Here is a 22,717-nt window from a genome sequence, read left to right on the forward strand (position 1 = left end):
CTCTAATGCCATAGATAGGAAGATAGGAAGGCCTTTCAGATTTGCACTATTGCCATTCCCAAGGCCCAGATTTGACCATGTTTTTACAGCGTTCTCTGTACATAGTCAAGGTGCATCATTTGGACTATTTTCATTAATTATGAAGGTTTAATTTGTATTCAAAAGCATGGACAAGTGAGTTCGAAGCCCTTTCTTTATTGATTAATATTATAATATTAGAGCTAGTAAGCGTGTGTAACAATTCGTGGGTGAACTCAAGAGATATGCCTGTGCATATACAATTTTAAAAATTGAATGATATGATATAAATTTGAAGTGTGACAGTGATTGTGATTGTTATTTTATAAAGACTAAAATCATATTAAAATACTTCCAGACGCATGGCCAGCTTGGCAAATGACACGTCGAACTGATTAGCGCGAATATGTTCCTGCGTAGACATCTGTAGGAAGATAATTAATCAGTTGTAATCAGTTATATACGGATCCGCTTACGTGTGAGATCAGGCTTCTGTCCGCTGGTGCCGCAATGCCGAGATAATCGATTAAGCGAGAGTAAGAGTAAGAGTTTTGCGTGTATGTTGGCACTGTCGAGGTGGGGCCGGTGGGCAATGGTCCTTGAGCATCAGTTGACAAAATTGGGAATGACTTAGTTGTGATGCGCAGAACGCCTTGTTCTTCTTTGACGTCGACGAGGGATATGTCCTTGTCCATGACCTTGACCTGGTCTTGATTGGTCGTTTTGGTATCCTCCAGATCCATAGTGACCAGCTTGAGGCTGGTCTTGGAATTCTGCGGTAAACCGCCGTGGAATGTATTCTGGAACGTTTGAATTGAGCTGTGAATTGAGCACCGCAGGAATGAAATTTGGAGAACCATCTCCTGCTTCTGCCGTTGGACTTGGAGTAATTTCGAGAACCTTGCAAATGAATTCCAAATCGGTGCAGATGACCCTCGGGTCAACGGAAGCTTCTCGTTCTCGTGTAGGAGAGATCGGTATGGGGTATTCATCAATCCCTTCTGACGACTGAGGATTGTAGAATCCGGTGCCGGGTTTTGCGTAATATCGTTGATTTGGATCTGTAGCAGACTCCGAGCCGGGTGCTGGCTGAAAGGAGGTCGTCTCGCCTGGAATTGGCCAGTATGGAATGAAATTCCCATCGGTGTGTGGCACCAGGAACTGAGGAAGCGCCAATCCCGTTCGTGGCCACATCTGGATGATGGTAGGCTGCACCCTGCCCAAATAGTTGAACCAGCCCCAGCCCGATCCGTTCCCACCCCCGTGCTCGGGAGGCTGGCCATCCGAAAAACCGACTGGGACACATTGTAATTATTGTTCTCCAATGCGGCCGGCACCGGCTCCGAGTCCAAACGGGCGGCTATCGTCCCCGACTCCGGATTATAGATCACCATCGATGTTGATATGTGCTCTGGAATATCGATCCGACCAGGTGGTATAAGCATTTGCACGGTCATTTTCTTGAACCTTCCCGTTTCACCATCGTATTGATCAAACGGAACAGCCAGAAAGCTAGCCGGATTTGGGCACGAAACCGTATCCGTGGTCGTCTGCGAAATAGGGTCTCGGTCTGGAAATTGGCAGTTGCAACATAGAGTTTCCAGTGGTGGTTCCGGCGCCGGGTATGCATTCTCGATTTCCACGGTCACGGATGGCGCATAACGCCTGGCTCTGCGTCTACAGCGCTGGTAACGGCGTCGCATCTGTTAATGGTAGAATGCAGAAGTGCAAAAGAAGTGGAACTCGACAAACAATCCAATGGGGTATGCATCACTTACGCTGATCTTTGTCGCATCAAAGCGAGAGAAATCTGGTGGCAGAGGTAGTTCCATCGGATGGATCCTTCCGGTCAGGACACTCGGTGGCGTGGCCACCTGCCCTTGATTCCCGTACCGTTGGATGCGACCATTGCGATTCTGAGTGTTGGTTATCTGCTGGCGCCCACGGTGATATATGGTTGTAATTTGTTGCTGACCTGCGATTCCAGTGGCGCCACAATTGGTTCCATTATATGACTGAGGCTGGACTCCACAATTGGGTCCATTATATGACAGTGACTCGTGAATGTATTGCTGTTCTAATGCAGATTGGTACGGCTGTTTGACGTAATAGCATTGTGGCGGCAAATTCCCCCTACACGACTGTTGCCGGTGGATCGAATCGACCATAAATTCAGACTGCGGGTCTTCAAGGGTCTTCTTCCCGCGTCTGCCGCGCCTTTTCCGGGTACGTTGTCCTCTGCGTGTACGGCCAGTTGGTTGGATCAATGGGTCCACAAAAGCATGCATCATCACCAGACCAGGACCCAGAACAGCCCGACTCATCACCAGATTCTGGGATGAGTCTACACTGGAAGCTTGAAGGGCTAACGGTGCTGCCCGATTCCACGTTTCTGGAGTGCCTTCCAGACCAAAATACTGCCCGATGCTTGTAGTGCCAATGAGAGCGCCTCCTTGATAAAGATATAGTGGACTATTAGGGGATACCCAGACGCAGGGTGCTGCTCCAGTCAAATCTTGTCTATTGGCAGCCGCTGCAGTTGCAGGCCCGTCATCATTTTGATGACAATTTATATAAGAGGTTCCATCTGCAGACGTGTCTGGAGGATCGTCATTTTGAGGGGTATTAGTACTGGGGAAACTGGCTCCATTAGCCGCCATCGGCCTTTAAAAAAAAAGAAAAACCAATTTAAATCTACAGCCCAAGGGATGGATCTAAGGACACACTCACGGATCGGTATCTGTCGGTTCTGGTGTTGGTGAATATAGCTCCTGATCGGGATTTATAGCGATTTTATAACCAAACAGCCGGGTGTATTTTACGCCAGGGCTGAATGGCTGATTGTATCCAAGTTCAGCGCTATATGGATTCTCGTAATTTTGGAGGGTTCTATTATCAGGACAATTGGACCCAGCTGGACCGCCGAATTGATGGCACTGACTGGAAAATGAAAGACACCATTCAATCTACAGCCTGAGGGGGGGATCTAAGGACACACTCACGGATTTGCATTTGTCGGTTTTGGTGGATTTGACTCCCGATGAGAACGATTGGATCCAACTGCAGAAGCGGATGGCCTGTTGCCATTTCGACGGGATTTATTACCAGAACGATTGGAGGCGAACGACCTGCCGCCATTTCGACGGGATTTATTACCAGAACGATTGGATCCAACTGCAGCTTTGGATGTCTGATCGTTATATTGATGAGCACTATTACGAGAGCGATTGGATCCATAAGTCGCCATCGGCCTGTACAAGAAAAACTTCATTAAATCTACAGCCTACAGAAGAATCTAAGGACACTCTCACGGCTTGGTATCGGTCGGATTAACTGGATTTGAGCCATTGGATCCAACTGCAGAGGGTGAGAGCTTTTCGCCATTTTGACGGGCATTCTTGCCAGATCGATTGGGTGGCTGACGATTACGAGAGCGACTGGATTCATTAGTCGTCATCGGCCTGTACAAGAAAAACTCATTTAAATCTACGCCCAAGCAATGGATCGAAGAACACACTCACGGATTCGGGTCAGGGGTCGGATCTGTCGGATTTGAATTGTCAACGTCGCGCAAGAAATCGTTCAGTGACAAAGTCGTACCACGGCGCCGTGCGCCTGGATTCTTTTTAGGAGGCATGGCTGGAAGTAGTTCAACAAAATGTTCAAACAAAAAAAGAACAAACAACAAACCGTCCAGATGCACGTAAGGCAGGCAGGGCCTGACTCAGGCCTGACTCACGGGCCGCTAGAAGGCGAGAAGGCCGCAGGCGCAGGCGCGGCGACAATCAGCGGAAGCAGCGATGGCGTCTCCGTCACCAGACCGACGCAGAACAACACAATTTGAAGCTCACCAGGCTCGCCTTACGAATGTTGCACGAAAAATATGTATGCACAGTTCAGTTGCCGCGGTAAGTATTATTTTCAGCCGAATATTTCCCCTAGACTTTGCTTGCACTTGTATTTTTGCAGTGTATGCCGCGAAAAGTACTCTGGTTTTGTTCACGACGATATATGTATCGTTTGTTCAATTTAACAATTTTTACAAATTTTTCGTATGCTGACTGTCTAATGCGTTGGCACAGAATGTTCGAGACTGTTCATGTTCTACTACTTGACAGCAAGTTCCAGGAAAAGCAGAGTTGCCAGGAGCATGCATCGACAGGAAGTAGAGATGATAATGTCAATTGTCATCCCATACAGGCTGCTTGTATGTATGTTCATGGAAAAATAAAGCTGATAAATAGTTTAGATAAATTCTTTGGGTACTTGCTGATTAATTGATTGGCTTGAAACTTGCACGGTTTTGCTTCTACTTGACAGTAAGCTCTGCAAATGGCGCAGGGTTGCAATGCGAACGTATCGACCGGAAATGGCGGAAATGGCGAATGGCAAATGAAGTTCAAGAATGTTCTAGAATGTTCTAGTATTGCCAAAACCACACATACATACATACATCTGCACATCTGCTCACAAGTGTGTGCGCAGTCAGCTTGAAAAGTTCTCCTAACCTCTTGTCGGTCAGAAATACACATTCCTTCGACGTTTTTGGACGTGTGCTCCATGGTTTAATTGAAATTAATTATTAATTAAATAATCCGAAAGTTAATAATTAAATCAATCAAATCAAAAGGAAGAAAACTTCCCATTTTCACGAAAAGGTCACGAGAATTACGCTTTCGAAATCTGGAGGCCAAATACTGAGTCTATTTCGTTCCAGGTCGTAGTAATCTAGCAGCATCCATGGATATTGATGACGGGCCTGAGCCAAGCTGCTCAAAGCGTAGCAACGGGAATGATCCAGCCGATGACAAGGATAACGAGATGAGCGTTAAGCGCAGCCGCCCCGACGATTCGAATGAATCCGTGTCCCTGCCTGCCGCTCCAGTTACTGGAGTGCAGGTCAGCGCATTGGATTACGAGATGCAGCCCAGCAGCGCTGCTGCCGCCACAGGAATAATGGCGGAGGCAGAGTCACAGCCGCAGGAGCAGCAGCAGGAGCAGCAGCAGGAGCAGCCGCAGGAGCAGCAGCAGCAGCAGGAGCAGCCGCAGCAGCCGGCTCCGTTGCCGCAGCAGGCTCTGTTGCCGCAGCAGGCTCCGTTGCCGGAGCAGGGTCCGTATCTGCAGCAGGAGCCATATCCGCTGGGGCTGCCGTATTCCATTGTCCGTTGCCCAGTACATCCGAATCGCGTATATGTGTTTCACTGGGCTTGTCTTCGTCATCTTGCCTACAATATGCCGTTTAATGATAAATATCATGGACGTGACCTCTAAACATATCCTCTCGAAAGAAAAACTGCCAGAAACACGTGGACCAATAACAAATCTACAAACCAAAGAGGGAGTAAAAATAGCAAACGGGCAACGATGAACTAACTTCAAAAGTCAATCAAAAAATATATAAATTTGTATGTATTCCACAAGGAATTATATCCATTAAAGAAAAAAAAAACAAAATTGTACCTCTACTTAATATGCAAACATCAATAAATTCTTGACTATAACTTGATGAGTTACTTCTTAACTAACTCCTGTTTCGCTGAATACTTTCATCTTTCCTTAGTTTTTCTTATAGGTATTGGTGGATCCATTTATCCATAAATAATCCCTTTGATGATATGTATTGTGGGACTATTATTGTTATTACACGGCTTTTTCCACTTCGACCATATATTTAGAAATTTCACTGGGGAACTTGGGACTTACTTATAGCCAAAAAAGTCCCTCAAACCAGTGCGGAAGGCTGACCACAGAACGGAACCCTTGGGAGTAGTACAATTCAAAGACAACAAAGATTCATTACCCCACAACACAATATTGCACAATTTAATTAATTAATTAAATATTTTCCATACATTGCAATGCTGTAATCGGGATTAATTGGAACATTTCCTCAAAGCATAGACTAAGATGCCTCCAATCATTTTAGCAATCACCAATGTCACCTGGTATAGCATAACTACCACATCTTTGGATGCGACTTCAGAGCGAATAATGGCCACGACAAGGACCACAATGAGGGCCGCGCAGAACAGCGAGAGCACCAGCCGCAACAACCAAGTTATAATATACCACATGATCAGGAAGAGCACTATGCATCCGATGAGCGAGCCCAGGTCCGACGCCATCGATAGCTGGTTCAAAAAGTCATAGATAGTCTTGTAGAACGGGCCGTTCTCCAACTGGACCAAAGCCTGAGCTTTGGGTGAGGTTTCGAACCTGGCAGCTGGCTTCATTTTCAAATTTTCGTTCGTATATTTTTGGAAAATATTTTTGTGATCTAAACTGAGGTAAACTCCAAACATGAATGGATTGTCCAAACATTTATTGTTATATGAATTTTGGCCTATTTGGTGATGACATTTTTGGTTTGTTTGAATATTTGGAATAATAGATGTATGAAAGTTAAACGGCAGTTAGTGGCATGGCATTTCTTTTGCCTGGCTTCATTTCTCGTACCTTTTCTAAAGGTATTAAGGTAATGCACCACTTAGAGCCACCAACGACATGGTGATGAATCACAACTGGTTAATAAGCGTAAGACCACACCGCAGTTGTTTGTTTGCTTTGAGCGCCTTACGAGTTACAAAAAAAAACCAAAAAAAACAACCAAAAAATAGAAAACTTATAGTTAATTGAGTGTTGCGTTATTCCATTTCGCCCCAGCTGCCGGTACTGCGGCGCTTGACTTGAATGCCCAGCTGTTCCTCGCCATATCGATCGAGGTAGTTCAACAGCCAGCGTGTGAACTCATCCATGTACGGATCAATGTGGGAAATCACACTGAATGTCTCCACCGATGGTGCGGGCATCTCTTGGGCACCAAATATTTTCTGCACAAAGTGCTCGCAGTGAAAAATGGCTACGATCACATCCGCTTCGAGGACTTCCAACCGCATCGCCAGCTTGGCAAACGACTCGGCGAACTGTTTCAGCACAATATACGTCTTGCTAGAGAATACAGCTGTGGCAAAGAACAAGAGAGAGAGGGTGACAGGTATATTAGGTATGGTAGTATTCCATCAATTAGAAGAGGATAGATAGATCCGCTCACTTGGTCGCTGCTTGCGTGAGATCACATAGTATTTTTGCAGCAAGCATTGGGCCGCATCCCCAAAGACCACCTTCCGCTTGTGCAGCAAGCCGAGAAGCATGCGCAAATCCTCTTCAGGTACGTTCAGTCCATCCTGCTCCGTCTTCTGGCCGTCCTCGCTGTGCAGCTGGAGCAGAAAACCCCACAGGCTGTCGCTCACCTGCTCCCCCATGTAAATGGGCAGGCCAAAGATACTAAAAAGAAAGAGCCGTCAATCATTGAATTATTGATTCTATGGTTGGAAGCGTACGGGCACAGTTTGGCAAAGGCCACTGTCTGATTGGTGGCATTCTCCGGTTGCCAGTGCGTCCAAATGGCGGCCTCGAGTGGCTGCTCGGCCTGGGTCTGCGGCACGGGCACCGCTCCGTTCTCGATAGCCTTCTCCAGCTGTTCGCCATGCTCGCGGGACAGACGCGTCCAATCACCGACATAGTAAACGCCCTGTTGGGCCATCAGCAGGGGACTGGCCACCACCCAATTGTAGCGCACGGGCAGTGCCGAGTGCGTGGCCTGCAGACCGCCCTCGTGAGGGCCCAGGAAACGTGGCGCCAACTGACCCACACTGGACATCAGACGATTGGCCATGGTGCCGTCGGTGGCAATGATGCACAGCGAGATGGGGGACCGCAACTCGTCCGGCTCGATGGACGCAATGCTGGCCAGCAGGACCATCTTCAAGTAGACGTAACAGTCCATGGGTACGCACTCCTGGCTAAGCTGGGCGCTCAGGGCATAGATAAAGGCATAGTCCGAGTACTGCGAGCAGATCAGTTGATACAATTTTTTCACGCTCGACGGCGCAAAGTTGAGGTCCGGCTTTGGGTGGGCTTCATTGGCTGGCCGACGGCTAAAGAGCTGATGGCGAGCCACAGTCGAAGAACTCGATTGTCCTGGAGGAGCCGCAGTTGGGAGAGACTTGAGTGCACTGTGAACTGTGCCATGTGTGTCTGGGTCTTCTTTGTCAATTTCAATGTCAATTCCAGCCATTGCCTGTTGGTTGTTGTCCTCCAAGTCCATATTGAGGAGCGGCCGACTGTGCATTATATCCCTGGCCATATCCCCCTGACTGAGGTTCCATCCCTCCTCCCATCCCTGCGCACGAGTAGAATTGCTGAGGGGGGTTTGGGCATTGTCCGTATCCAGGATTTGGTTGGAATGCTGGCCAATATCGTGGTCCGTTTTGAGGTTGTCCATAGCATGTTTGTTGTCCATAAAAGCCTGCTGCAGCATGTCGCGCATTGAAGTAATAGTTTGTTCCTGGTTTGGATACAAAGAGCTGATGGGACAACGGTAAATGTCCGAACTTTGGCACAAAGACGCCACTTCTGTCTCCTGGGACGCGAATATATATGATGGGTTCGATTCTTTGTGGTACCAAGAACTGAGGGATGGCAATTCCTGGCTGGGACCTGATATAGAGGATGGCAGTCCGCAACCATCCAACTGTGTAGTAGTAGCCACAGCATGATCTGTCCCCGTTCCCACCCCAGTGATTGGGAGGCTGGCAAGCCGAAAAACCGACTGGTTCACCATCGGGTGGCAGTTCTCCATGGGCGCAGGGTGCTGCTGCGCCAGTCGATCTTCCCGTGCCAATATTTCGCCTGTCTGTGGGCGATAGACTACCTGGGATGTTAAAACATTCTCTGGAATATCAATCCGTTCAGGCACCAAAAGCACTTCTATGGGCAATAGCCCTGGATCTAAAGTCAATGCTTCGGGAGCATAGGATGGAATAGCCGATAATATAATCGGATTCGGACCAGGAGCCGAATAAGTAGCTGGAGCCGGAGCTGGAACACTGCAATAATAGTTGTATGGGAACGGTTGCGGCATGGGATTTTCCATTTTCGTCATCTCTCCCTGATTGGTATTCAGATAAGTCAAATCCTGGGCCGCAATGGCGCCTATCTTGCGTCGGGGACGGCGGGTCTGAAATCGGTAGGCTTATGATAAGATGTGTCCCTCAGATTGGTTGTAGTACATCACTTACGAAGTTCATTCTGGTACGCTGAGTGGCCACTGCTTCCTGGGCCTGTGGTCCTACTCCCCAATCGTGTATGGCAGTGCCAGTGGTTGTTGGCAGCTCCTCTGGCATCACACTTAGCTGGGATGTGGCCTCGGGCTCGGCTTGGCTTCGTAATTGTCTGGCAAGACCACGATGATTCTTGTTGTGAGCTGTTTCCTGGGGTTCACTAGTAGAGAGTTGAAAGGCATCGGCATCGGCATCATTCGAGTGATCGAGTAAAGCGCAGCCCTGAACAAGAGCCTCAGGCTGCTCCAGCTGCTGCCGTGTGCTCTGTATTTTTGTGGGCAGCGAGCTTAGCCATTTGGCCACCGACTCGCGCTTGTCGGGCTTTAAAGGTAGCGCCGGATCGTGCCAATATGCATCCTCTTTAGCCAGAAGAGCCCTCGTCTTGGCTCCAACAATTTCAAGCGGATGTTCGGATGCGTGTTTAACAGTCTGCACTGTTAGCGACGCTGCCTGTTCGGCTTTATTTGGAGAACCTTCGATATCGTCAGAGTCCCAGTCGAATGCTGGCAGAGTGGCAACCACAGGTGTAGAGTTTGTTGGCTTTTGATCGTTGTCGTGAGACGTTGGGGTTAGAATAGGGGTAACATTGCTGGTGTGACTGAATCCGTTTGATCCAGTGATCGTGCTGTAAAGGGAAAACTCGTTGGAATCTAGACCCTTTCATCGTCAAAGGCGCATCACACACTTACCCAACGGAACCGACCGGATTCGAGGTATTTTGCGGCTCCTCGTCGCTGCAGAAATATTCATTGAGTGGGACAGCAGCCGTACCCTGGCGGCGTGCCCCTAGGCGCTTTTTAGATGACATGCTTCAAAGCTGTAATTCGTAGATCCGGAAAAATGCCCAGTGATTAGGTATTTGGCTCCCAACTTCAGGTCGCAGGTGTAGGCATAGGCTAAACCAAAGCATAGGATCGTATCAGTTGTGTTAAGAGAAGGAATGGTTACTCGGAGAACTCACCTCTAAGCCGCACTATGGTAGGGCGATGGATACGGTCAACGGAGCGCGGCGTCTGAACGCAGGAGCTGGGCAGAATGGCTAGCAGGCGATAGGTCTCTGTTACTCTCAATTTTTGGTATTCACTCATGGGCCGCGAGCAATTGGGGCACAATGGCGCTAAAGGAGAGGGGTGTACGTTGATATTACTATGAGAGGCGTGGGTTGTGGCAGGTGTGTGTCGTGCAGCTAAGCGATAAGATGCACATACCATCTGTGGCGCTGGTCTGCAGTGCGTTGCGCATGCACCCGCTGCCGCAGTACCAAGTCGATTGGAGGCTACACGCGGATGAAGAAAGAAGAGAATATCGCTTAGGAAAGAAAGAGAGAGAGAGATAGAGAGAGAGAGAGGAAGAGGGGGTATCGACTGTCACCGATTTCGCTTACACCAGTGTCTCAGTTGGGGTATAGGCCGAAAGGATGCCCTGGACCAGGGACAGGCCGAGGCGTAGCGAATTCGCGGCCGGATCGAACAGCAAATTGGGACTGTAGGGCAGCCCCACGACGCGCCACTGTGCGTGCAACTGGCCAATGTCGATTGGCTTGAGGCCGGCTACCTTCAATTGGTCCCGCACTAGGCCGTACACCGAATACTTGACGGCTAGGCCAAACTGCAGGGGCTCTTCGACTATGAGCGGCAACAGCGATGGAGCATGCGTCAACAGATCAGCGTAGATAAAGTCGAGGCGCAGCAGCAATGGCGTCAGCAGTTTTTCGGGTGTGCGTATGCGTCTGTAGTCCTCGATGAATGATGCAACGGTCCCTTCGACTATTTTCAGCAAATGTGTCTCGCGGCAGAATTTTTCCACTAACTTTTGCTCTTGGAACCTAAGCAGCGTGCGGCCATATAAAACATTGAAGTGTCAAATAACATTGATGTGCAATTTGAGTGTTAGTTCAAGACAATGGTATTCTCATAATTCATCGACATTTGTTGCATACTCACTGACTAAAGCGTTGGCGCAAAATGTCGTCGTCTCCGACGTTCGAAAGATTCTCGTTGGCTTCTGGCTCCGCGAAAATGGGATTCACATTGAACATTTTACTGTGCAACACGACTACTCGCTTGCAACTGCAATTCTAATAGGTGCAGCTTATTTTCACAGCACAAAACGACGCAACAGCCAATGTGTGGCGAATTTGAAGACTCTTTTGAAAGACGGTGCAATTTTAGCGGGATAACAAGTGCGCGAAATGTTAGCGGTGAGTGTCCAACTATATCGATGGTAGATTCGATACATCGAATGATTAATTCAGTAAAATATCAAATATCTAACAAAAATGTTGCTTACGATGTACGACTACCGATATAAAAACTGTCGATATATCAATAATGGCGCTCTGGACATGCAACTCTTCTAAAACAGCACATTACACACACTGACATGGCCAATATGTATGTATGCATGTATGTTATATTCTTCGGCCTAAGAACAGAAATCGTTTCCATCTAGTTATAATTGATTCATCCATTGTCAAAATTCCAGTCAGTGGGGACAAGCGAAATATCCTTTTGTTCTATGACGCAGACATTCACAATGTGCGAACATATTTAACATTTATTCAGCACTAAATACTATTAAAAAAAAAGGATGATAGGATACTAAATTAGTTTTTTACACTGTTTATTGGTTGGATCTTTTCATGTTTATTTTCTTGTTGTAAATTTAGTGTAGCATTACACGCGTTATTTTGTATAAAAAAAAAACAGACACAGAAGCATGTTTTTTGTGTGGTTGTTGGTTGCTGTCTCTCCTTAACGGTTGGACTTGGCGACACGCTCCAGCTCATCCTTCTTCTTGATGGCGTACGAGTTGGAAGAACCCTGGAAAGAGCAAACAGACCCAGAAGCGGTTACAATGGGTTCCAATATGATCATCAGATATAAGGTGAAAAAATATACTCTATTCTGATGCTTATTTAATGTTCTTCTACGTTTCTCGTGTGCATTGGACAGGGGATAGTGCCACAAGCACAAGGATAATAAAAGATTTGTGGGTTAGTTTTGTCCAAAAGCGAGTCTACATAAATAAACCATGATGCAGAATTAGATTGGACCGAATATACTCCATATATTCATGGCAATACATCTTCCTATTCATATTTACAAATATATCTGTTCTTCTACGTTTCTCGTGTGCATTGGACAGGGGATAATGCCACAAGCACAAGGATAATAAAAGATTTGTGGGTTAGTTTTGTCCAAAAGCGAGACTACATAAATAAACCATGATGCAGAATTAGATTGGACCGAATATACTCCATATATTCATGGCAATACATCTTCCTATTCATATTTACAAATATATCTGTTCTTCTACGTTTCTCGTGTGCATTGGACAGGGGATAATGCCACAAGCACAAGGATAATAAAAGATCTGTGGGTTAGTTTTGTCCAAAAGCGAGACTACATAAATAAACCATGATGCAGAATTAGATTGGACCTATCCAGAAGATATCTCAATTGAGGTGAGAGTGTAACACTTGAATAAGGACAGAAGCCATGGGCATGGCCAATCTCCTGGGTTTATTCGCAGTGTGGAATATTCTGGTCTACAAGCGAGGCCAGGCATTTTGGCGTTACAATGCCTGGCATTAGAGTAGACCTCTACAAGTCCCTATATACATTTATCGAGATCTCCGGGTGTCGGGTGGTGCATACCTTGGCGGCGTTGATCAGCTCATCGGCCAGGCACTCGGCGATGGTCTTGATGTTCCTGAAGGCAGCCTCACGAGCTCCAGTGCACAGCAGCCAGATGGCCTATAGAAAAGAGAGAAGGAGAACATTTTCAGTTAGCTTTGGGCGTACAACAAATCTACGGAGTGGAGTATGTGGAATGTAAGATGTCTCTTCAGGTCATACGCCAAATGTCGGATTATATTACACATTGTGACGCTACGGATAAGATAGAAGAATGTTCTGGCCAAACATTATAAGCAAGCAGTCGCCAATCGAACCACAAGCCATTGCTGCTGGCTGCATGACGGAGGAGGGCCGGGACCCAATTGAGTAGCCACTTGCCTGGTTGACGCGACGCAGGGGCGACACATCCACAGCCTGGCGACGCACGGTACCGGCACGTCCAATACGGGTAGAGTCCTCACGTGGTCCCGAGTTGATGATGGCGCTCACCAAGATCTGCAAAGGGAACAACAGCAAAATCAGAGTTAATAAAACGGTCTTCCAACCAGCGACGAGACGACGCTATTTAAAATAGTTGGGGAAATGTTGTTTTAAGTTCCAAGAGAGCGGGAAGAGGGTCTATCTTCAGGCACTAGGATATTAAAACATTTTCCTTCAATATTAGTCCATTTTTATTGGATGCTCAGCTGGGAAGGGGCTTTCCTTCAGCTGGCATTGAGGTGGACTGACAAAAGGTTCTATATGTATGATTGTTGATTTTAAACTTTATTAAGGTTCGCATATTCAAGCCAATGCCCTTAAGAGGAATAGCAAATCATGGGCTTTGGTTTGGTCCTATTGAATACCACAACGACGTGTGGAATCATCGCTGCAGTTTTAGTTTAGGACGGAGGAGGAGGATAACCCTCTCGTGGATCTTTTGGTGGGGCTTACAAATGTTGTCTTAAGTTCCAAGAGAGCGGGAAGAGGGGATATGTATCTTCAAGCACTAGGATATTAAAACCGTTTCCTTTGAGTCCATTTTTAGTGGATGCGCAGCTGGGAAGGGGTTTTCCTTTCAGCTGGCATTGAGGTGGACTGACAAAACGTTCTACATGATGGAGTGGTGGGTGGATGTTGATTTTAAACTTTATTAAGGTTCGCATATTCAAGCCAATGCCCTTAAGAGGAATAGCAAATCATGGGCTTTGGTTTGGTCCTATTGAATACCTCAACGACGTGTGGAATCATCGCTGCAGTTTTAGTTTAGGACGGAGGAGGAGGATAACCCTCTCGTGGATCTTTTGGTGGGGCTTACAAATGTTGTCTTAAGTTCCAAGAGAGCGGGAAGAGGGGATATGTATCTTCAAGCACTAGGATATTAAAACCGTTTCCTTTGAGTCCATTTTTATTGGATGCGCAGCTGGGAAGGGGTTTTCCTTTCAGCTGGCATTGAGGTGGACTGAATGTGGCTCTCCCAAGTTCAGACAAGTGTAGTTTTAAGTTCCAAGAGAGCAGGAAGAGGGGCTAATCTTCAGGCACTAGGATATTAAAACTCTGATTTAATATAAGTCCATTAAATATATTTATGCTTCGGACAGTCTGGGCTACGACTGTCCAGCATTGAGGAGGACTGGAGGCATATCCGAATTTGTTGCAGGTGTAGTTTTAAGTTCCAAGAGAGCAAGATGAGGGGATATGTATCGTCAAGCACTAGGATATTAAAACTTGTGGGTTACTCTGCGTACTCATTCTACCCATGTCCAGGTGGGGAGTCGCTGAACACAGTTTAGCATGAGACGGTGGAAGGGGATCTGGATATGGCTATGGCGAAAAATTACCTGCAGAGGATTCTCGCCAGTCAGCAGATGAATGATCTCGAACGAGTGCTTGACGATGCGGCAGGCCATCAGCTTCTTGCCGTTGTTGCGGCCCTTCATCATCAGGGAGCAGGTCAGGCGCTCCACAATGGGGCACTGGGCCTTGCGGAAACGCTTGGCGGCATAGCGACCAGCCGAGTGGGGAAGGTAGCGAGCGAACTTCTCCTTGACCGAGATGTAGTCCTGCAGCGAGATGTCGTTGACAGTCACATCGTCGCACGACCAGCGTCCGAAGAGCTTGATCTCCGGCAGCTCAGTGGTGGACACCACATTTGTTTCCAGAATGGTCTCGGCCGCCTCGGCTTCCACAGGTGCCGCCGGCTCCTCGAAGGTTTCCACCACGTTTTCAGCAACTTCGGCCATGCTGCAAGTGTGGGAAGATCATAAAAAGAGAGCAAAATGTTAGCCCGTTTCTGCTTGAGAATGAATGCACACACACACACACACACGCGCGCGCATTTGATGCTGCTTCTGCTGTTGTTGTTGTTGTTGATTTGTGACTTTATTAAGGTAAATATCTTCAAGGCGATATCCTTAAGAGGAATAGTTAACCATGGATGTTACTTTGGTCCAATTGAATACCACAGCGACTTCAAAATCATCGCTATAGTTTTAGTTTAGGACGTGCAGGAAACAAAAAAATACAAAAAAAAAGATGAAAGAAACCAACACGTGTGACGCACACATATACACACACACAAACAAAAAGCCGCCCGTATTTAACCTCATTTTTCGAACAATGCATTTTTATTCATACGACCGACAAATAATGCACAAAACCCTCTATGTTCACAGTTAGCCATCACGTTTAGCGTTCCTTTGGTTATAATTTACTGTTTATACACATATTTTTTTAACAAAATTTCTTACTTTTTCACAGAAGAAATCGAGATACGATGTCAGCGCAAAGGCAAACGCCTGAAAAAGAACATGTTACGGCAGTGTGGGGCAATGCCAGCGAAAATCATTTCCGCCATTGCCTACATGGTTGCATTTCACATGCAGGGCTGCCTAAAATAGCGAATATCGATACATGTTTTGTGTGCGGATTTTGCGATAGTTAGCCCTCTGTTGCTTAATTAAATTTTTGTTGGCTTTATTAAGTACAAAATTTGATTTTCTGTTATGTAACAGTGCAACACGAATTTGATTGTTCCATTGTACTTGCTATTTTTATTTATCAATATTTAATACATATATCGATATTAATTTTCTGTAACGATATTGGTTATTTAGATAGTTGCCAGTCACCGTGTAGGTACCATTTTTGAATAAACATTTATTTGTCATTCACAGTGACTACCGCGACTTTTCTCGAATGCTCAAAAGTGTCATCACTAATAGGCAACAACAACAACAACATGTTTGTTGCTCGAAATCACCGCAAATATTGTATTTCCAAAAGTTAATAAGCTGTATTCCATTGCAAGCGGCGAGGCAACATGACAACCGACGAGAGCATTATGGAGGAAATGCTGGGTAAATGAAATTGCGAAATTGTTCACCTCCCACACTCTCCTGACATAGCTCGCCGACATATAAAATCTACATATATGTAACTCTACTCCTTCCTGCCTCTTTCACTCCTCCTCCAATAACAGACCGAGCAACAAATCCGGCTAAGGAAAGGGTCGACGAGCTGGGCGTTCAAATGTTCTGCATTGTGGTAAAAAGTCATGTGCAGCTGGTGCACAAGGCTCAGGAGATGATTGTGGCCAAAGTGCGGTCAGCAAACGTAACCGAAGCAACGCGAGCCATTTCGGTGAGTGGGGTGGGTGGTTAACGGGGCTGTGGCTGTGACTGTGTGAAAAATTGCCTAGACAAAAGCCCCCACACACAAACACACACACACGTACACAGCCATTCAGTCATACAGTGGGGCCCATAAAGTTGGCAAACACATACATACATGCATGTGTACGAACGCACTTGTGTGGCTGCGTTCGGCTCAAATATGTTATCAAATTATGTGCAGATGTATATGCTATAAAAATGTATTGCCAGGGCGAGACAGGGACAGGGCCAGGGCCAGGCTCAGGCACAGGCACCCAAACAAGATTTTTGGCCAAAGTAACAGATATGTATGTACAAAATATTTCCAGCTGCTGGAGGAATGCATGACTCAGTGCGGCGAAGAGTTCCAGGACGAGGCCGGAAAGTTTCGCTTCCTCAATGAACTGATTCGGCTGGTGTCAAAAAAGTACAAGGGAGCCGAAACGCCGCACGAGGTGAAGCAGCGGATTATGGAGTGCCTTCTGCTGTGGACCACAGAGTTTCCGCAGCGTCAGAAAATACGCGATGCCTACGACATGCTGCGTAAGGAGGGCGACATCGAGCATGGCCAGACAGAGGCGGCGTTGGCCAATCGGGAGAGCGTTCTGGGAACCATCGACGAGGCCCGGTTCGCCCAGCTGGTCAAGAGCAACAATCCAGAAAACTTCAAGCGGGCCAATCTTCTGCTGCAGTATCGCATGGCACAGGAGGCGCGACGAAACGAACTTCTGTCCCAGCATCGTCTTGGGCTCAACGAGGTCCAGGAGACCATGCAGCTGCTCAACCAAATGCTGGACACCTATGATCCCTCCAACAAGGATGTCAGCGAGACAATAAAAGACCTCTACAATATCTGCAAGAAGCACAAGCCGATCTTCCAGCATATGACGCAACTGTTGGATGAATCCGATGCCCAGCTCATAGGTAAGTTCTGCTGCAGTCTTGGTAGATCTGTCTCTCAATCTGTCTCTCTCTGCAGCTGACACATTGGATGCCAATGGGGCCCTCCTGGCCACAATGCAACGCTATAAGCAGCTGGTTCCCTCGCCAACAAAGACATCTTCACCTGCACCTGGCCTGACCACGACAGCATCCACATCCACAGCAACAGCAACAGCAAAAGACAAAAGTTCCAATAACGATTTGCTAATCAACGAACTGCTGGGCGATCTCCTCATTGGAAGCAGTGAAAACGGAGCAGGAGCAGAACCAGAAGCTTCATCTGGACTTGGAGACGTTGCAAAATCAAGCACTTTCACGGCTCCTGCTTCAATCGATCCTCTGGCTGATCTGAGTGACATCTTCAGTAGCGCACTGGCCGAAAGCGAGTCCAAACAATCGACTGATAAATCATTCCAACATGCCAGCTCAGGTGGCGGCGGCGGCATGCTGGAGCCTGAGGTGCTTAGTCCGAGCACGGCCAGCGATGGCCTGGCCAATGGCAGCTCCAGTTCCGACTCCTCGCGAAAACCCGGGTCGGCCAGGAAAATGCCTCAGATTGATATGCTGAGCGAGGAGCTATTCCAGAAGATATTGCCCAGCCAGGAGAGGATGAGCAGCTTCAAGCGGGATCCAGAAAAGGTAACCCTCAACGACATGGCCAAAGAGAGGATGCAGGTGAAGCCACCCAAGATGGCACAGACACAGACGCCAGCACAGCCAGTACCAGCGCCAGAGGTGCCTACAGCAGCAGCAGAGCCTGTCGATGATGTCCCTTTGCTAAGCAATGCTCCCGTTAACGATGAGCAGGAGCCGCAGGTCGAACCACAGCCGCCCACGCAAAAACATCTCAGCGAGATCAGCATCGAACTAGACAATATCCAGGCCACCGGGGAGCAGCGCGTGGTGCTCGACGATGATGACATGCTGCTCAGCTTAAACTTTACCAGCGATCGTCCAGGCCATCGTGTCTCGGTGATTGTGATATCGGCCCAGAACAAGAGCCGTCAGCCAGTCCGGGACTTCCACTTCGAGGCGAGTGTCAAAAAGGTGGGCATGAGCATGATCTCAATAGTAAACCCGTCTGATTCCACATTCACTTGTTGCTTTCCTTCATTTCCAGCCATGCAAGGTGCGTCTGCTGCCGCCCACGGAAAGCGCGATGCCACCACACAAGCCCTTTCGTCCAGCCACGCCCATCAATCAGGTGATGCTGCTGCTCAATCCCACCGGCAAGGCCGTGGACGTGACCTGCATCGTGGGCTACAAGCTGGGCGACGATCCCGATCCCATCAAAGAGTCAATTGTGGCCCAAGGCATTGCCTACGTGGACTAAACTTGGGAAAAAAAAACTTAAAACACCCGCCCATAAAAAAACCATCACAATACAAAACAAAAACGACATCATAACAAAAAGTCAATTCCCCGCAAGGCTATTGCTTTCCCTGCGGCTCTTTTTGTGGGCGAACTCCTCCCCTCCCCCTCCGTTAATATTATTTTCGGTTTCTATTTGTATTTGTATTTGTATTTGTATATTTATTAGGGTTTTATTCAAAATTACATTTCGCATAAACGATTTAGTTTAGTCGTAATTCAATACAATAATGATATATGTATATCAAAGGTTTATTTATAAATTATGAAAAAGTCGCTACAAAAGCCAAGCGCTCATTTTCAGAGGTAGTTTAACAATTAGTTATTTTTTCTCAATTTCTGTTGTTTTTGTTTTCTGAACTGTCCGGTCCTCTGTCGTTGAATTGAATTGCTGTTCTCTTGCTGATTGAGGGAGGAGGGGGCGATCGGGAGGTCCCCCCCCCTCAGATTCGATTGGATGATGTTTCAGTTCTGGTTGATGATGGAATCGCTGTGTTCTTATCTACGTTAACTGCCTCCAAAAATTGCCAAATTATTTGCCAGAGCCTAAGAGTTGCCTTTCAATGCCTGCCCATTGCCGATTGTCTCTCGTTGGGATCTCACTGGGAATTCGGATTCGGGTTTTGGTTTCGGTTTGAGGTTGAGTATAGTCTGTATAATTGGTGGGTGAATCCACAAATAAATTCAAATTCCGTCTTAAAAAGCACCGAAAAAAGGTTTCAAAGAACTTTGGAAATATTTTGTGTCTTAAAAACTAAACCCCAGATTGAGCAAGAGGACCTGAACACCAAAGAAAGACTGGATAAAGATCCTCCAGATTATCGTTAACCATATACTAAATGCAATAAACTGTATGAATATTTAAGGAGAGAGTACCAATATTCCCAAACAGGACCACAACAGAGATGTACATTGTTCTTCGCGGGGAGACAATCAAAACGGAAGGCTTCATAACTGTGACACAGTCACAGAAAGCTTACGATCTAGATTAATGATGTTATCAGCTAATGATTAACCTTTCTTATAATCTCATCCTTGAAGGACAGGGCAGTGATGGCCTTAGTATGGCCGGTGTATTCCCGCGTGGGAGTCTTTGTTTCCAGCTTCCACAGACGAGCCACTCCGTCTGAGGAGGCGGTGAAGAGCCACTTTGAGTCTGCACTGAAGGCGGCATCCCACACCCAGTAGTTCTCAATGCAAAGCTCGCGCCACTTGCTGAAGTCTGAGGTCTTCCAGAGGCACGCCGTCCCATCGCCGGAGGTGGTCAGCAGTAGGCGCGAGTCAGGGCTAAACTTGCAGCGCAAGATGTACCGGGTATGTGCCTGGATCTTCTTTGTGGGCCGCATAGTGCTCATCTTTTGGTCGGGGCTGCTGCACAGCGACCAGATGTAGCAGTTGCCCTTGTTGTTGGCCGCCGCTAGATAGTGTCCGTCGGGCGAGATGGCCACGTCCTGGATTGAGGCATCCACCTCGGGCACGATGCATTCGTGCTTTTCTGACTTGACATCCCACAGGAAGACGTTGCCGTTCTGGGAGCCCATGCCGATCTCCACCTGGTTGGGGTGCAAACAGGCGGCATTCACTGGGGACTCGCAGTCGAACACCCGCGAGCAGTGGGGCGGGGCCGAGATCATGTCCCAAATGCGCACATGATGGTCCTCGCCGGCGGTGAACATCCAGTTACCGTCTTCCTGGAAGCCAAGGCGTGTCACGTTCTTCTGAACTCCATCAAAGTTTATCACCGGAGCGGTGCAGTTCGATTCCAAGTCGTACAGACGGATGCACTGATAGCCACAGGCCGCTAGGCGCGTTTTGTCTGGCGTACGGTCCAAGGCATTTACTTGCTACAAATTAAATATTGAATTGCATTCGCAGTGCAGATGTATGTGCGTTGTGGTTCACTCACTGAAGTCTCCACAAAGCGCATTGTCTTGATGCAGTTGCCGGTATGGGCTTGCCAAACCTTGATTGTGTGATCGTATCCACCGGTGGCCAGTATTAGTTGGTCCCCCATTGCTTCCATTAATCGTCAATTAGGCGATTCTGTTATTTTGTTATCATTTAATCAGCGGTCATCTGGATTTTGTAGGGCTGCAAAACCATCGATGACACTATCGATGGTTTTGGAATTGTGCGATAGATCGATGGTTTCTTAGATCATGGATGGTTTTGCAGCTCTACTCAATTGGTCGGTGTGACCAGCCCTGAGAAAATAGTGCCTAGGAATTTCCATACGCAGCTGTTTTGAATTCCGATCATGGACAGACAACGATTAGCCCATTGTAGACCAGTGGGTATTAAGATAATTAAGATACACGAAAATAATGAAATTAAGCGAATTTTAGCGCAGTTTAGGTGAGAGATATCGTGGCCTTTTTGTTAAGCAAAGATAAAGGATGGGGGTAGACCTACAAGAGTAATTATTATTATTATATTATTTTATCGATAGTCCTTTTACGGTATTATTAGTACATTTCGGTATTTTTTAAGGACGAAATTGGGCAATATTTAAGAACAAAGGATATATGTAGAAACTTCCATACGCAGGTCCAATAGATTGCATTTAAATCCTTGTCGCTCATTCACTTTCAAACAATTTCTATTTGGCGCGCGCCAATCGGTAATGAGCGGTATTCGGTAGCATGAGCGTCATTTCATACACAAAAGTTGCGGCAGCTTTAAATTTGTATGCGTCATGTCTTGTACTCATGTGTCGAGAAAACATTCTGTATACCCTTGGGAAATGGATTTTAAAGAATTGCGGAAATGTTTGTCCTCCCAGGCTCTAATGAATGCAGAAATTAGTCAGTCTCTGATTTAAAGGAATTTCAACGATATTTTGCAATTAGTGGTCTTTTTACAGAAGCCAAGAATGAGCATCGGCATCAGGATATAGAGGACTACAATCAAATGCATGAATACGTCTAAAACATATCAATTGAAGAAAATTTATTAATTAATTGCGTTGTAAAACAGTATCTTCATATTAAATTAACGAAATAGGGTATACAAAGGCATATACCACGGCTTAAACGCAACATAAAGTTGGCCATTTGTAAAGTGATCTATAATATAATCTATAGAGCACATACTCCATCTTTCTTCTGATTTTACTCTTATTTAATTTGTATAAATAATAACATGCAATATGTTCTTTGAATATTATTTTACCTTAAAGTGCTCTACCGTTTATATATGTACCATATGCTCTTAAATACTAGTGTAGTATGTGCATATATTGAGGGTACACTGTACCCAACGGTTAACCATAAATATATCAGCAACACATTGTTGCAGTACACAAACAAAACCATTTCAAGTGAGCGTGCAATATGATTGCCTCTTATGCGCTAAGCTAAGTCAGCATTCCCACGCTGACCACTTGAAGCATATATATATATACACACATACATATGTACATACGGCTCTTGCCCTCTCGATTATGCTGATAAGGCAAAAATGTATGACGCGGCTCCGCTGTTGGTGTAACCGGCAGCGCAGCTATGCGGTCTGAGTTATAAGAATAAATTCAATAAAGATATTCTAAAAGCCGAAGTCAGACGGCACAGACGTGCCAGTGTTATAATTACAGTAGTGACATATTACATGGCGACCGTGACAAGTGTCACGAACATGGCTATGTTCGGAAACAAAAAAAATTAAAAAAATACAATGAGCCGGCACGAGAGCGGACAACAACAGCAGCACCACAGCAGGCACCACTAGAAGCAGCAGCAGTCCGACCAACAGGAGAATTACCAACAGCAGCCGCAGTAACATCAAAAACATTTCAACGAAATGGAGCGAAACTGAACGCAGTAAGTAGAGTGGTATGTGTGGCAGAAGAGGCGGCGCAGTAAAACACCTGAGAGCCAGAAAGGCCAAACTGCTCAAACTGCTAAATAGCAACGAGAATTAGCCGTGGAGCACATCTGTGAAATTACACACAGAGCTCGATCACATCAAATTGTTGCTAGCAGAAAAGAAAAAG

General features: G+C 46.6%; 7 protein-coding genes and 7 non-coding genes across 15 annotated transcripts; 2 read left to right on the forward strand and 12 right to left on the reverse strand.

Moving 5' to 3' along the window:
* Positions 1–227: 227 nt before the first annotated feature.
* Positions 228–3,655, reverse strand: LOC6598331. Its single transcript, XM_026990455.1, has 7 exons — positions 3,540–3,655; positions 3,330–3,479; positions 3,021–3,269; positions 2,749–2,958; positions 1,797–2,682; positions 495–1,721; positions 228–442 (listed from the first exon to the last, which is right to left on the reverse strand). Exons 1-7 carry the CDS (start codon positions 3,653–3,655, stop codon positions 362–364), a joined length of 2,919 nt encoding a protein of 972 aa, XP_026846256.1. The 3' UTR covers positions 228–361.
* A 962-nt stretch (positions 3,656–4,617) lies between these two features.
* LOC6598330 (protein FAM170B) lies at positions 4,618–5,508 on the forward strand. The gene is made up of 2 exons (XM_026990502.1): positions 4,618–4,676; positions 4,736–5,508. The coding sequence occupies exon 2, from the start codon at positions 4,759–4,761 to the stop codon at positions 5,287–5,289; it is 531 nt and encodes a 176-aa protein (XP_026846303.1). The 5' UTR covers positions 4,618–4,676; positions 4,736–4,758; the 3' UTR covers positions 5,290–5,508.
* Positions 5,509–6,591: 1,083 nt separating this feature from the next.
* On the reverse strand, positions 6,592–9,955 carry LOC6598328. Its single transcript, XM_002023353.2, has 5 exons — positions 9,830–9,955; positions 9,099–9,765; positions 7,359–9,037; positions 7,070–7,302; positions 6,592–6,979 (listed from the first exon to the last, which is right to left on the reverse strand). The coding sequence occupies exons 1-5, from the start codon at positions 9,946–9,948 to the stop codon at positions 6,663–6,665; spliced, it is 3,015 nt and encodes a 1,004-aa protein (XP_002023389.2). The 5' UTR covers positions 9,949–9,955; the 3' UTR covers positions 6,592–6,662.
* Positions 9,927–11,243, reverse strand: LOC6598327. 2 transcript variants are annotated; one of them, XM_002023352.2, is made up of 5 exons: positions 11,084–11,243; positions 10,525–10,965; positions 10,349–10,416; positions 10,102–10,257; positions 9,927–10,036 (listed from the first exon to the last, which is right to left on the reverse strand). In XM_002023352.2, the coding sequence occupies exons 1-5, from the start codon at positions 11,176–11,178 to the stop codon at positions 9,927–9,929; spliced, it is 870 nt and encodes a 289-aa protein (XP_002023388.1). In that variant the 5' UTR covers positions 11,179–11,243. The 2 variants fall into 2 exon arrangements, with proteins under 2 accessions (XP_002023388.1, XP_026846199.1); XM_026990398.1 differs by lacking the exons at positions 9,927–10,036; positions 10,349–10,416 and having other exon boundaries at positions 10,155–10,257.
* Positions 11,244–11,745: 502 nt separating this feature from the next.
* On the reverse strand, positions 11,746–15,548 carry LOC6598314 (40S ribosomal protein S5a). Its single transcript, XM_002023351.2, has 5 exons — positions 15,511–15,548; positions 14,602–15,004; positions 13,160–13,276; positions 12,800–12,898; positions 11,746–11,962 (listed from the first exon to the last, which is right to left on the reverse strand). Exons 2-5 carry the CDS (start codon positions 15,001–15,003, stop codon positions 11,894–11,896), a joined length of 687 nt encoding a protein of 228 aa, XP_002023387.1. The 5' UTR covers position 15,004; positions 15,511–15,548; the 3' UTR covers positions 11,746–11,893.
* On the reverse strand, positions 12,059–12,200 carry LOC6598326. The gene has a single exon (XR_048120.2). It is a non-coding gene; the product is annotated as a small nucleolar RNA psi28S-1192 (small nucleolar RNA).
* On the reverse strand, positions 12,252–12,393 carry LOC6598325. The gene has a single exon (XR_048119.2). It is a non-coding gene; the product is annotated as a small nucleolar RNA psi28S-1192 (small nucleolar RNA).
* On the reverse strand, positions 12,445–12,586 carry LOC6598324. Its single transcript, XR_048118.2, has one exon. It is a non-coding gene; the product is annotated as a small nucleolar RNA psi28S-1192 (small nucleolar RNA).
* Positions 12,978–13,121, reverse strand: LOC6598322. The gene has a single exon (XR_048116.2). It is a non-coding gene; the product is annotated as a small nucleolar RNA psi28S-2876 (small nucleolar RNA).
* On the reverse strand, positions 13,522–13,678 carry LOC6598320. The gene has a single exon (XR_048114.2). It is a non-coding gene; the product is annotated as a small nucleolar RNA psi18S-1854 (small nucleolar RNA).
* On the reverse strand, positions 13,886–14,042 carry LOC6598318. The gene has a single exon (XR_048112.2). It is a non-coding gene; the product is annotated as a small nucleolar RNA psi18S-1854 (small nucleolar RNA).
* Positions 15,118–15,273, reverse strand: LOC6598313. Its single transcript, XR_048108.2, has one exon. It is a non-coding gene; the product is annotated as a small nucleolar RNA psi18S-1854 (small nucleolar RNA).
* A 457-nt stretch (positions 15,549–16,005) lies between the features above and the next one.
* LOC6598312 (ADP-ribosylation factor-binding protein GGA2) lies at positions 16,006–19,044 on the forward strand. Its single transcript, XM_002023350.2, has 5 exons — positions 16,006–16,119; positions 16,242–16,402; positions 16,743–17,337; positions 17,393–18,402; positions 18,476–19,044. The coding sequence occupies exons 1-5, from the start codon at positions 16,083–16,085 to the stop codon at positions 18,686–18,688; spliced, it is 2,016 nt and encodes a 671-aa protein (XP_002023386.1). The 5' UTR covers positions 16,006–16,082; the 3' UTR covers positions 18,689–19,044.
* Positions 19,045–19,464: 420 nt separating this feature from the next.
* Positions 19,465–20,813, reverse strand: LOC6598311 (protein LST8 homolog). The gene is made up of 2 exons (XM_002023349.2): positions 20,633–20,813; positions 19,465–20,570 (listed from the first exon to the last, which is right to left on the reverse strand). The coding sequence occupies exons 1-2, from the start codon at positions 20,747–20,749 to the stop codon at positions 19,731–19,733; spliced, it is 957 nt and encodes a 318-aa protein (XP_002023385.2). The 5' UTR covers positions 20,750–20,813; the 3' UTR covers positions 19,465–19,730.
* Between the last annotated feature and the right edge of the window lie 1,904 nt (positions 20,814–22,717).

The sequence above is a fragment of the Drosophila persimilis genome, unplaced genomic scaffold (genome assembly GCF_003286085.1).
Source record: "Drosophila persimilis strain 14011-0111.01,24,50 unplaced genomic scaffold, DperRS2 tig00000579-arrow-pilon, whole genome shotgun sequence".
In the NCBI taxonomy this organism is placed as follows: Eukaryota; Metazoa; Arthropoda; class Insecta; order Diptera; family Drosophilidae; genus Drosophila; species Drosophila persimilis.